Consider the following 13,012-nt stretch of genomic DNA (forward strand, 5'->3'; position numbering starts at 1 on the left):
CACGACGCACAATCTGGCTCAGAACACGCAACTGGGTAAAAGTGTCGACGAAGAAGAATGCCTTTGCGGGAAGAGCAGAGCAAGAAAAGGACGGAAAGCCAAGAAGGATGGCAGGCCCCGGTCAGCTAGTTGTAGGTAGGGAAATATCTGCCCTCCCCCCTCCCACTCACACGCTGGTCTCCCGTCCATGCCACGTCGGCTACGAGTAGGAGGGATGGAGCACATCATCGTGAGATGGCAACATCGACACCCGAGGCGGAGTAGCAGGAGGGGAGGGAAGGGGAGGGAGGTGTGTAGGCAGGCACGGGAGTCGATGTAAACACCATAATAGTGACAGCAATAGGAGATGAGCTTGCTCCTCTGGGGTGGGATGCGGGCATCGTGACATTCTGGGAGGGCCGGGACATGGCGGTTACGGGGCCCATGCCAGGTTGCGCCTGCCGTGGACGACATCGGACGGTCCAATCTAGCAGGAAAGAGCGAGCACAAGCACCGCACCCGCCTCTGCGGCTGCTCTAGCGCCATTCCACGACGGTCCAGGCTTGCGGGCGAGTGCATCTAGCCAACTGCCCCCCCGGCTCCTCGCGCACCACCGGACATCTGTTTTCCCCATCGTCCCTACCCTTTCGGTAACATGCTGCCCAGGTTGCGACTGCCGCTAAGCTTGTCGAGGGAACGAGGCAGGCAAAGGGCAGGCAAGGACCTGGTGAAATCGGCTGCTGCCAGCGAGCGGTAGCGGCGTAGCGCTGGGTTGCCCCCTGGCCAGTCGCACGCCACAGCTGGTCCATGCTCCTCGTAAGCCCTGGTTCTTGGTGTCATCGTCCACCCCATACTGCCTCTCCAGTAATCGCCCCCCAGTCCTTCTCGCGCTGCCCCGGTGTGGGTGAAGTTATCGTGAAGAGAAAAAAAAAAAACAAGAGCATCAACTGACTGGCAAACGTTTCCTATCGCGGGCGTGGGAGATGAAAACATTGCTCCTACCCTCCACAATGGTGCTTTTACCTAACCAAGGGGGGAGGATCCCCCCCTCAACACCATGCCTCGTCGAGGCCTGATGACCGTCGTGAGATTGCATTGCCCCTCCCACCCTCCGCATTCAGTTCGACTGTTCAGTCCAGCCAGTCTATTTCCTGCCGGTCGCTGCATGCTGCCATCGGACAAGAAAGCGAATTCCGACAAAACGCCATGAAGATGCAGCGCCATCACCCGTCATGTCGCACAGGATGAGAGACCAGCACCAACATGGATGGCATGGGACGAAGCATGCAGCAAGCTCGCTGGAAGACAGGGTTGCTCATGTCCCAACCAAGGTGTGTTGCTGCCCCTCAACGGGCGCTGTCTGACGACGACGATGCTCCGAGCTAAGAAAGCCATTTTCCCCCCGCGAGCTCCAGAGCCAAGGTGGCGCATAGACATGCACTGCCCTTCTCACCGCCATCTCGTCTCACTTCCTCACACCCTCATCCAGTCTCCCTACTATCCCACCTTCACGATAGCTTCATCCACACCTTTCGCTCAACCCGCGTTCCTTCCGATTGCTCTCTCTTCCCTTTGCTGCCGACACCCTACCTTCCCTCCCACTCCCCTTCCGTGATCCCATGGCCATCATGCTGTTTGCCTTTCGCATTTTCTCCCCCAACCCCCCACGCACACCGCTCGGTGCTTGCCGCTGCAGAAACCCGCAGATCGGTCAATAAGCATTGCGCCTGCATTTTTCCGTCGGCCGGAGTCCCATCGTGACCATGCCATGGATATCGCAGACTCGGAATCTGCATTGTCGCTTTGGTTGATGAATCGAGCCCCCGATCGTTGTGCCGTGGATCTCGTTCTTACGCATTCGTTGCCGACGTGACAAGGACTGGGCTGCTTTGCTAGCCACCATCCGCCGTGTCCGCCTCACATGGTTGCTCGAGAACCGCTCTGCCCACCCCGTCAACGCAAGTCATGCCCGTGCAGCTGGCGTGTTGATGCTCCACCCCCCACCGTCGCGTTGGGTTGCGACCACCCTACCGTCCTCCAACCCAGCTACGATGTGCTCCTCCCGTGGACCGTTGGCTACTCCCATAACCTCGCGTCAAAAAATTTCCCACCCGCCCGCACCATCTGTGCTGGAATGCCGAAACGCCGCGAAACTCACGAGCTCGCAGGGCGATTGTGGGCTGCGACAGCCGTAGCCGCCGGGGTTTCTCGATGAAAGGCAGACCGCTCGCTCTCCAACGGAACCAGTTCTTGCCATCAGCGTCTGCCAGGGGGCGCCCCAGCAACCCTCCATCACCTAGGAAGCCTCACTCTCCCCCCCTTCAGCCCCTCCGTGAAGTCATGAAACAGTCATCGAAGATAATCGCTTGCAATGAGTGGCATCTCAGGAGGAGGCATTCGCAGAGATACGTGTCACTCCGCGTGCGCCATCTACCTCCAACTCGCCGTGCATATTAGTTCACGCAAACTACATCACGAAAGTTCACGGTGGCAAAACAAGTTTCAGATTGTACAGCTAGCTGGCAAGTTGGCTGGATAAGCGTCCTCTTCTTTCTGGCTGCATGGCTCAAACCGGGGAAGCGGAGCCGCTCACGAGCAGTAGGTGCAGTTCGGCGATAGAGCTGGTGTGCTATTCGAGCTGCGAGAGGCTTGTGGCTGGCGGCACAGTTGCCACCGGAGGCTGAAGTGGGCAGCCGGTACTGGAGATAGGCGATGATCTGGCAGTTGGCATGGATGTCAGGGTAGCGGGATCGGCTGCCTTGCCCTTTTGCATCCCCTCCGTCGACCGGTGAGAACGATTGTCTCGGGAGCCGCAACGAGGCTGCTCCGTGTAACGATGCCGTCCTCGCTTCAAGCTAAGAGCGCTTGCTCTTTCTTCTCCAAGCGGCTGCACCTGGATCATGCCGCGCCGTCATGAGCGGCAATGTGTACAGAAGTCACGGCGTCGTCCTCTAGCCACCGCCCGTGTTCTATTACAGCGTTGGCGAAATGGGTTGCTCCACCGCCGATCTGCTTCGCGGCAGGTGTGAACCTTGATCGTCATTTGCCCTCAATGCCGCTTGTAACAGATCATGGGCTGTCAGAGGCGCTTGACACCCTGCCTAGTACCGACGGCATGAGAACGAGGGCACCTGCGCAGGCTTGGGCGATGCCGGATTATTGTCATGAGGAAAGAATCGACTCGGTGACGACGAACCGAGCCTTGAATAGCCTGCCTCCTAGCCGGGAGGGGACAGTGGGACCAAGAGATGTGTGCCACAGCAGACTGCAGCTCACAGCTCACGTCTTGCATGGTTCCATGCTGAACTGGGTACCGCAATGGGCAGTTCAATGCCTGCTATTGATTGCAATGGTCAGCGCTGGCGGAAGCAAGAGGGGCGACCAGCGGGGGAGACATCGACCTTCACGCTGGTGCATCGAAGCGTGAGCTTTGGACCCTAATTCCGTCACTTTTCCCCTGCGTCTGGCGTTGTGTGTGTGACCTGCATCCAATAGCGCCCGTCGGTAGGGTGAGTGGCGTGTCGTAGGTGCACATGGCTTTGAAGATGCGACGAAGAAGCCAGTGGTATTCGAGGAGGTTGCCAGCCTCCGGCTTGTCGAAGCTGATGATCACGCCGTTATGGTGAATAGTGCCGGCTGTCGCTCGACGGCACGGCCAGCGCCTCGTCCAGCGCGAACCTGTGCTGATGCCCTACCTGACGGGTGAGTTCAGGAGGCTCTCAAATGGGCCCTGGGTCCCCTCTTTGGGCTGCCCAATGGCCCCGTATCCCCGAAGTGTCGTGTCCGTGATGCAAGGGGTCCAAAAACGGGGCGATCAATCACTGGCACTGGTGATGAGAACGACGCGATTGACGGTTCCTCACCAACTGCACTCTTCACTCGCTGAACCGACAGGAACATCCGCCGGTTGGCCCCGCAGAAATCTGTCGTGAGGTCATTCAGCGGGTGGTTCCAATGCCAGCGAGGTTTTCCAAGTTTTTTTCTTTCTTTCCCTTGTCTTTCGATGCGGCGTCCGCGCTCGATGTTGATATCTTTCCCCGCCATTCGCACCCCTTTGTCGACGACCCCGCGTTCATGGTCGGCCATCACTTGTCGACGCGTCCCTGACTCGACCACTCAAAACCATACCTGAGATGACCAGAATGGTCACCGAGGCCGCGGCCAGACGTTGACATATATATCGGGGAAAACAAAGAGACCCTGAACCTTCAATTGCGTAGCCGTGTCGGACTGTTAGCAAAAAGAAAATCTCAAAACATACTACCTCTGGCAGTGCGAGACCTAGGGGAAATACGGACGAGCGCAGCCACCCGTCATGACGTCGGCCACGTGGGCAGCTCCCGACCTGGACGACCTGGCACAGGCCCCAGAGCCTCTGGCGAGGGCAATACTACTGGCTTTGTGCGACGACGAGCGGGTAGAGGCAAGAGCCCTGCGTTACTATGAGCGACTTCTGCAGTTCGAGGCGGATGCGGCACAGGGCGCTGGTAACGGCGCTGGAACGCCAGCCGTCGGCGATGAGGTCCGGAGCCCAACGGAGTCGAATCCAAAGAAACGCAAGAAGAAAGCAGGCGATCCACGGATATGTGTGCAATGTGACTGCGTCTTTGTCGAGGAGGAGAACGGGTACGAGAGCTGCCAGTACCACGCAGGTAAGAACGCGTCCTCGTGCCGCCGCATTTCCATTGGCATAGCCCTGTTTCTGACCAGACGGGAAAGGCATCATTGAGCTGTTCGACGAGACGAAGGTCGATCTCGACTGGGAGGAGTACTCGCTGGAGCACCTGGACACCCCTTCCAATCGTGCCATGTTTCCCGAGGCGTTTCGATGGATTTGCTGCCGCGTAACGGCCAATGAGCCAGGATGCAGACGTGGAAGACACGAAGCAAATCCAGATCGGTCGCTGAAAGGGCGAGGTTCGGAGTCGCGAGAGTCAAGTCTCGATGGAGATCCCCTGCGCCTGGATGCACCGAGATCAGGCGAGTTGACCGCCAACGAAGGAGGACCGAAACCAGAGGAGGCCAGTCGTCAACTCGAGTTACGAAAGTTGGGGTTAAGACAAGGCCCAAGATGATGATGATAATGATGGCAACGAACGACGAGATGAGAAACCCTCGCGAAGATGGAAAACAACAGACAGCCAGGATGGCCCACATGGAAGGGGTGGGAGGAGAAGGGAGGTGCACTGGGAGAGAGTGCTTACGCTCGGACATGCAGCACCAGCCACGACACCAAACCGAGTGATAGCAGGCATGTGTGTCCGCGGCAGACGCACAAGGCGAGACGCTTTGAGAAGGAAAGAAGGCAAGAACAAGGGAAAAAGAATGATGGCGACGGCGCCACGACCAGGCAACTGGAAAGGAGAAACAGGGGTCGGTGAGAGGTGTCGAGCAATCGGATGACTGCCGGTGTGCCCCGGTGACGGAAGCGACGGCCGGACGCGGTAGCTTGTGGTCATGTGCCGACCGTGTACTGTTTGTCAAGTCGTTTTGAAGTCTTCAGGACCTTGAGACACGTTCAACAATGTGGGCATGACCCAACGACAACCGAGCTTCGGGGGAGCGCGGGTTGGACACCTGGGTCTGTTGTCGCGACGCTGCGCCTTCTTGCAGCAGTAGAAACCTGTCCTTGGGTTGGCTCGCCAGACCCCTGCGGCGGCCCAGGGATGACTGCAGCAGCTCCTGCCCGCACATGCTATTTTCTTAGCAAGAGGGAGGGCAGTCCTCACATTGTCGTCATATATGTATCAAATACCGTGCAGCAATCAGGCATTCTTCCCACCATTTCACTTGGCACAGGGTTACAGTTGTGCTTTTGCCAAGCGGCGAGAGCAAAGATGTAGATCCAAGACCAGTCGGCAAAGTACACTTTCACCGAATCTGACAGTGCGTCAGAAGTACATCACTGTACAAAGTGTTGCGAAAAGGAACACCGACGTGTCAGAAACACGAAGTTTGGAGAGACGATATCGTGACGACGCTTGTCCGACATTCTGCTCTTTGTGATCAAGTACTATACAAATTTCGCTCTCCATCAACCAGGTCTGCGTGGCTTAGCTGGTCAGAGCGTCGGTCTCATATTCATTAATATGACTGAGTCATCAGACTTAGATATCCGAAGATCATGAGTTCGATCCTCATCGCGGACATATATTTTGCAATTTTGCCCCTACGTAAGCCTGTTTTTAGAATATGAAGCGATTCATAATGTGCTGCAGCATGTGCCCAGAATGCCGGCAAGAGCGATTTGATTGCCAAGTATTGTGAGTCGTGGCCGCCAGAAAGTTGTATTTTCGAGGGCGCTTGTCCGTTCTTGTCAGAAGGCTGGCGAGACCAATTCACGCTTTAGTTGTATTCACGCACTCAACCTGACATGCTGCTTTAGCTGAACATCCATGCCAGGCTATTTATGGATTACAGCCGGAGTACGAATGGCTATACATGAATTGAACATAAGAACCACCTTCGTCGAGGGCTTTCAAGACCACTTCTTCCCATGTTCAGCGTCTCAGCAAGCGCACAGTCCGCACCCTTCATCGATGAGCAGGTCCCCATAGCGGCCGGTACTCCTGGTCATCATACACCGCCATCCACAGACCGGGCAGCGTCAATCCGCATTCCGGCTGGCCGTCTTCGATCAATCGCCTCGTGACGTCTTCATTCCACAACCCTCGCGCTTTGCGCTTCTCCACCGTGCCATGTGCCCACGCCTCGAAGCTCACGCGGTCCGGAAAGCAGGTGAGCGGCCAGAACCTCCCATCATCGGCGTCGATCGGCAAGCGGCAGAAGTGTTCCGTCAGGTCAAAGATCTTGCGCTCCTCGCCGTCTACGCGTATGTGGATGGAGCCGAAGCCCTGGTAGAGGATGTGGCCATTGAGGAAGTTCCCCGATCCGTCGAGGGCGTGGCGGATCCAGCGGGCCAGGGAACTTGCCAGGCGCTCGGCGGCCGCGACCGGGTCCACAGAGGGGAGCTGCAAGGAGCTAGGAATGAGGTTGACCTGTGTGCCGGGCTCCGGGGACGCAACGTCAAGGATCAAGGTGTTGGCAGAGTACGCGGCTATGCAGTCGCGGCGGGACGCGGCATGTGAGAGGGGGCCCTTCTGGAGGAAGCCGGCAAGGAGGTATATGTAGGTGTGCTTCAGGTAAGACGCGTGGCCATGGGATTGAGACAACGAGCTCCGCTTGAGCGTATTGTTCCAGACGGGATCGTCTTCATCGGGGAGGTCGGATATGCGGAGCGCAACATGGAGAGTGTCAATGTGGTGTTGGCGGATAGGCACTGCAAGCCAGGTGGGCCAGATACCAGAGCCAGAGACATGCATGAGGTCGAGTCGGTAGGTCAGAGGACCCTTGACACGTTTTAGAGTTTCGCAGCATATTTGGCGATTCGTCAGGAGAAGGTTCAACACGGTGATGCTGTTCCAGGCCGTTGCGTCAATGGACCGTTCCGAGAACAGGTTGGCTCTCTCGAGATGGTCATTTTCATCATGAGCCAGCGTACGCACTCGATTGAGCGTCGCCGAGGCACCGCTGGGTGGTGGCCGCCCGATAGCGATAGCATAACCGAGTATCAAATCGCGAAGCTCCCGTGGCAATGCCAGAAACTGGCTGTTGCCCATTGCCGGAACAGCGTGATGGTGTGCGCGGTGGTTTACGTTTCTGGTGGGGGAGAAAGCACAGACCTGCATGTGCGATCAACGGTCCTCCAGGTACCGTGCGTCAGGCGTTACAAGTACATTTCCAGTGGCACAGAGCACTAACTCAGCCACTTGGGGTCTGGACATCACATCTCAGCGGCAGTCCCGTCGGCAGGGCTGGCGATGTGAGAGGGGGGGAAGAGCTTCCAGACTTCCAGTTCACGAAAGCCACCGTACCTAGGACGCATTGTCTTTTCACCCACGCTTTCTTGACCAGAGGACCACTCAAGCTGCAAAATTATTTAGCGGCTCAAGATCTAGTCCATCATAGACTGTCAATTGGTTGCCACATAATTCCCACAACACAATGACTTTTTGAGGCCTGATAGGATAGTGTACAGTCTTCAGAGACACTACGCTTAAGCCCACAACTTTTTACCGTAGCCCTTCCCAGCATCTCTTTGGTATCACGAGGCGGCTTTGGCGGACTATCAGGGTGCGCCTGCGCCCGGGACCTGTATGCTCCCATAATGCCACTTTTGATGATCTACAACGTTCTTTAAAAAGAAATCTAGAAATGCTAGAAGATTTCGAGCCTTGCAAGAACATGGAGTAAATAGTGATTACCTTAGTTGTGGAAAGGATGACCAAAACTTTCGGCCGTTGCCTTTGGGCAGATTCTCTGGCTTCCTTCGTCTATAAAGGCATCTCCTGAGATACATTTTCCCTCCATCCATTCTACATGCACATGATAGGCTTTGATGCTGCCATGATCCCTTCCTTGACCCATCATGTGTACTCTTCTCGGATGGAGGTTGACTGTGCTGCTGCTCTTCGCATGTGCATCTCGTCTAATGTCGGCCCTAGCGGACATTGTGACATCGGGCTTGTCCAAGCTGAGGCCCGCCATCGCAAGAACCGCTGTTCTTGATATAAGGGGAAAAAGAAAATCCGTAGCAGCTGCGATGAAACTCGTAAAAATGGTAACAAGCTGTGCTCCCCTCAACAACTGGGGCAAGAACGCTCTCCGGGTTTATCACGGCAAGGAGCTTGTCCCTGAGAAGCTGGCTGTCAGGAGACCCTGTAGAGCCACAGCGCAGGGGGCTACTTAGGCGCTGAGGCTACGGGAGAGTTTATATTAGGACTGCGGAGGGCCCTCCAAGCTGCGGGGGGCCAGAGTTCAGATGTATTGCAACCCCCTACCTTATAGTTATGGCCTGCAGACCACGAGTGGAAGGCCTTTTGACTATGCTCCAAATCAAGCACTGACACTGGTCCGCTAGGTATTTCATATGAAGGCTCTTCTAGTCCCTCTCTTAACATATCAAGATCTTATGAGTGGATGAAGTAACACGAAACGATCAAACCCAAGATGCACAGCTCCGGGGACATGGGCATTTTCTGGCGCGTACCCCTGCCAGAAGAATGCCATGTAGAGCAAGCCGTGATCGGTACGACCGCCTCTGATAATCTTGCCGGCGTCACTCACCTTACCTCCTGTCTTCGACGTAAGCCGTTGACTAAACCAATTTCTCCGCCGGGAGTCACTGAGAGCGACCATGCTGCCCGATTCTCTACTGCCAAACATGACAAACATATCTCATACGCAATCAGATCACGTTCTGCTACTGGGGGAAACCTAATCAACGGCTCACACAACAACAACACGAAATGGGATTCAGAACGAAGTTCGGTCTCGACAAACCTAGCCAGATGACTCTTCCCCTTGCACCACGGGCAGCGAGAAAAATATGGCGCTCGGTGCAGTTTCGGTTGAACATGCCACTTGACATACATCACAGGAACAAAGTCCATCTCCCGTTGGGTACCTACATTCAGTTGAAGGCGGTGGAGGCGGTCGATGAAGTCGGACTCTATGCTGAGCGTTGGTGTTGCCTGGGGTAGGGTAGAGGAGGAGGAGAGGAGTGATCGTTCTTCGGCAAACAAGATAAGGGACTTTGATACTTAAAATAAGTGAGACAGAATCACCTATATCTTGTGAGACAAAGGGCGCTGATGAAATGGTGACTTTGCTGAGGCCTCCTTCGTAGGATCTGGGGGGTCGCGTCTTGCCTCCATGTCGTCACTTCGGTACCCCTGGCCGCTGGACCCTGAAAGTTGTGGGAGGCGCTGGGATCCGGCACTTGGACGCTTATGTCATCGGGGGTCTTGCCCAGTTACAGCCAGCAACAGCACCCGGCCTATTCGGGTTCGTCGCGGCTGCCCGAACAGCCTCAGCTGAGGGAGGGGGGGGGTCAGCGTGCGGGTAGTCGCAATGCGAACGCGAGCCCCTCCTTCCACCCGCCCAACTGAACTGAGGGCCGCAACTCGACTGGGACTGCCTCGTTGAAGACCTGTTGGAGCCGCACTGCGCCCTACACCAATTCATCGCCCATAAGCAACCTGCCCTGCCGGCACCGCAACCCTCCCCTCCAATTGATACGCTGCAACATCTTGAACCTCTTGTCGCGACCCTACGCTTCCTCATGTCGCAAGAGCCAGTGGAAGAGGTGGATGGGGAGGACAGGAAACGGGACAAGGTCGCCGAGTTTCTGTGAGCGCGAAACCCCCAATTCCCTTGGCCACACCCCGCAACCCCCGCCATAACGCCCCGTTCAGCACATCGTCGTGCCGTTTGCGGCGAGCACGAATGACCCTGGATCTGCGTACTGACGCGACACAACAGCAAGAAGAACCTGACCAAGGGCGAGCTAGCACTGAAGCGCGCCGCCGGCCTCGGCCAGCAGCCCAATGTCGTGCCTGTCACGGAACCACGCGTCGACGGCGAATCGCGTCCCGTGGAGGTAGCATGGCACCCTGTCGGCGGGTTCGCCGGCAAGTGGTTCGCCGAGGACACGGGCCTGGGCAAGATGATCACGGACAAGATCAACTCGTACCCGGATCCTACGCAGCACTGGGCCGTACTCGTAGGCGAATTTGCGCATCAGCTGTGGATGGTGAGTCTAAGGGACGGCCTCGTTCCATCTGCGTCACCTGAGGCTCGGTCGTTTCGCTGACGCAGTGTAGGATGAGAATTTCCATGTCATTTACACGAATGAAAAGGTCACCAGAGAGGGGTGGCGCACATTCAAAGTCGGCCAGACACGCTTCAACGACGACGCTGTCCGCCGCGCCGGTGAGTCCTTTTCGCCCCTCGTGATTGTGATGGCGAGGAGGGAGCACTAGCTCACGGACCCGTTAGGCGAATCGGTCATCCAGAGCATCAGGAACAGGCAGCCACGGTATAACTCATCACGAACAACTGCCAGACCTACGCCCTCGAGCTGCTCGACGCCATCAAGGTCAGCGGCAGCAAGGAGTTCGGCACCACGCTGGCCGTCTACGACAGGCTCTTCGGCGAAGGCGCTGTCAAAGACCTGTTCATCCAGGACCAGCCGCCGCCAGCTCAGATTGAGGGCGTGCCGCCGCCGCCCCAGCGGACCGATACCGTCTCGCTCGCGCAGCAGGTCATGAACGACAACACGAATCAGCTGGACACGAAGCAGGAGATGGACAGGCTCGACATGCAGCGCGATGGCACGCAGAGCCCGGACTATGTCAACGACAGCGCCAGCGGATCTCGGGAAATCCTTGACGATGGCGACCCAAAGAAAAAGAAGAAGAAGAAGACGAATTCTTTCCTGTCACGATTCATGCCAGGCAAGTCGAGCGACTAGTTGTGTGTGGGTAGAGGTGCATGTTCGAGGCGACGCGGAGCTCTTCGTTTTTTCTTTCGGGTACATTTGATGATTTGCCATTTTCACAAGACTACAGATGCTGGGCTCGATTTCTGCTTAGAATTCCAATCTTGCTTCATTATGTTCACAACAGGGCGATACATGCCCATGCTCAATATATACAGGGTGAATAGCCTCCACCTGCTGGCTTCACTTTTTTGGCACACCCAGTCTGGCCTCGCAAGGAAGCCGGGGCAGTCCAGCTTCTCGTTTTATCGAACCACACCCCTACCACGGCCGACCAGGCAGCTCCGCCAGAGGCGATGTGCACTTGGCCTTGAGCGCGGCTTGCCCTCGTCGCTCGTCGCCGAGACACACGGGGCGCCGACACCGTCCTTGATGCCGTCGCACAGGATGACGGGCGGGCCGCCGCAGGGCTCTGAACGTTGAAGTCCTTGAAGCGAATGTTCTCGCATACGGCGTTGGGGCTCGAGCTGCACGTCAGGCGGGCGACGGCGCGGCCGTACTTGCCGCTCGTGGTGCCGGTGAAGTTCTCAAAGAGAACGTTAGAGATGTCGACCTTAGAGGGGAACTGCGCGCACGTCGTCGAGTTGATCTGGAAGTAGCAGCTGTCGAGGAAGGCGGCGTACTCGTTGTTGGCGTTCCAGAAGTTGCGGAACGTCACGTTGTTGATGAAGCCGTAGCCGGCCTTCTCACCGGCCCACGACTTGAGGCGGGCGCTGTGCTGCGCTGGGTGTCAGCAGGTAACTGGCATGAGAGATGAAACAGCGGACGTGGATTTACCTGGCCGTTGAGCATCCAGACGTTCTCAATGACAACGTCCTGGATGAAGGACTTTTCGCCCTGGTACTGGCCAATGGAGCCCATGGACTGCCCGTGGGTGCCTGAAGATGGTGTCAGTCAGCTTCATCTCGACTTGCCGTGACCAGTCATCGTTGCTTCTTCTTACCGTTGCAGTACATGGTGTCGACGTGAATGTCAGTGGCGTTCGACTTGGGCGAGAAGCAGTCATCGCCAATGTTGACCCAGGCCCTCTCGACGCGGACCTTCTCGACGTTCAGGGAGTCGAAGAAGTCGGTGTTCTTGGGGAGAGCAGTGGCGTTGTTGGACTCGGCCGTGCAGGCGACGTCCTTGAACGAGATATCCTTGGCTACAAAGTGGAAGAAAAAGAAGACAAGCGTCAGCAAGATGACTCGCGAACCACCTCCGAGGCAGCGAACGGAGAAACTTACAGGTGACGACGAACGTGGTCCAGCAGGGCGAGTCCTTGAAGTGGATGCCCTCGACGTGCAGACCCGTGGCGTTCTCGGCGTAGAACAGAATGGGACGAAGGTAGGCGTTGGCGGGGTCGAGGATCTCGAGGCCGGAGAACTCGTTCCACCACCGCTGGCCGTTGCCGTTGAGGACGCCCTCGCCGTAGATCTTGACGTCCTTGCCGCCCCACTTCCAGAACATGATGCTGTTCTGGAAGGGGTGGCGGAACGAGTTGGCCTGCCAGAAGGGCGTGTCGTTGGTGAACTTGATCTCGCCGTCGAGACGCACGTGGACGTTGTTGAGGAACGTCAGGTCGAGGGGCTTGCCGATGACAAAGGTCTCGCCCTTGGGCAGGTAGAGGGTGCCGCCGTGGTTGGCGTCGTGGAGGCCCTTGAGGAAGGCGTCGGCCACGTCGTCCGTGTCGTTGTTGGAGGCGCGGATCTT

At 56.9% G+C, this 13,012-nt stretch overlaps 5 protein-coding genes and 1 non-coding gene across 6 annotated transcripts in view; 4 read left to right on the forward strand and 2 right to left on the reverse strand.

The window, feature by feature from the left end:
- Window positions 1–4,294: 4,294 nt before the first annotated feature.
- VDBG_07280 (predicted protein) lies at window positions 4,295–5,054 on the forward strand (the record flags this gene model as incomplete). The annotated part of the gene is made up of 2 exons (XM_003002663.1): window positions 4,295–4,631; window positions 4,699–5,054. The coding sequence occupies 2 exons, from the start codon at window positions 4,295–4,297 to the stop codon at window positions 5,052–5,054; spliced, it is 693 nt and encodes a 230-aa protein (XP_003002709.1).
- A 967-nt stretch (window positions 5,055–6,021) lies between these two features.
- VDBG_15156 lies at window positions 6,022–6,128 on the forward strand. Its single transcript has one exon. It is a non-coding gene; the product is annotated as a tRNA-Met (tRNA).
- Window positions 6,129–6,512: 384 nt separating this feature from the next.
- On the reverse strand, window positions 6,513–7,667 carry VDBG_07281 (predicted protein; the record flags this gene model as incomplete). The annotated part of the gene is made up of 1 exon (XM_003002664.1): window positions 6,513–7,667. The coding sequence occupies one exon, from the start codon at window positions 7,665–7,667 to the stop codon at window positions 6,513–6,515; it is 1,155 nt and encodes a 384-aa protein (XP_003002710.1).
- Window positions 7,668–8,407: 740 nt separating this feature from the next.
- Window positions 8,408–8,728, forward strand: VDBG_07282 (predicted protein; the record flags this gene model as incomplete). The annotated part of the gene is made up of 1 exon (XM_003002665.1): window positions 8,408–8,728. The coding sequence occupies one exon, from the start codon at window positions 8,408–8,410 to the stop codon at window positions 8,726–8,728; it is 321 nt and encodes a 106-aa protein (XP_003002711.1).
- A 1,374-nt stretch (window positions 8,729–10,102) lies between these two features.
- Window positions 10,103–11,293, forward strand: VDBG_07283 (conserved hypothetical protein; the record flags this gene model as incomplete). The annotated part of the gene is made up of 4 exons (XM_003002666.1): window positions 10,103–10,170; window positions 10,303–10,573; window positions 10,644–10,772; window positions 10,886–11,293. 4 exons carry the CDS (start codon window positions 10,103–10,105, stop codon window positions 11,291–11,293), a joined length of 876 nt encoding a protein of 291 aa, XP_003002712.1.
- Window positions 11,294–11,465: 172 nt separating this feature from the next.
- The window catches only part of VDBG_07284 (exopolygalacturonase), a gene marked incomplete at both ends in the record, with an annotated part of 1,970 nt that continues 423 nt past the window's right edge, over window positions 11,466–13,012 (reverse strand). Inside the window, 4 exons of the mRNA XM_003002667.1 lie at window positions 11,466–12,038; window positions 12,098–12,198; window positions 12,264–12,464; window positions 12,547–13,009. Of these exons, the coding sequence (XP_003002713.1) occupies window positions 11,466–12,038; window positions 12,098–12,198; window positions 12,264–12,464; window positions 12,547–13,009 (1,338 nt within the window). The remainder of the gene's footprint in view (window positions 12,039–12,097; window positions 12,199–12,263; window positions 12,465–12,546; window positions 13,010–13,012) is intronic.

This window comes from Verticillium alfalfae, genomic scaffold (genome assembly GCF_000150825.1).
Source record: "Verticillium alfalfae VaMs.102 supercont1.9 genomic scaffold, whole genome shotgun sequence".
In the NCBI taxonomy this organism is placed as follows: domain Eukaryota; kingdom Fungi; phylum Ascomycota; class Sordariomycetes; order Glomerellales; family Plectosphaerellaceae; genus Verticillium; species Verticillium alfalfae.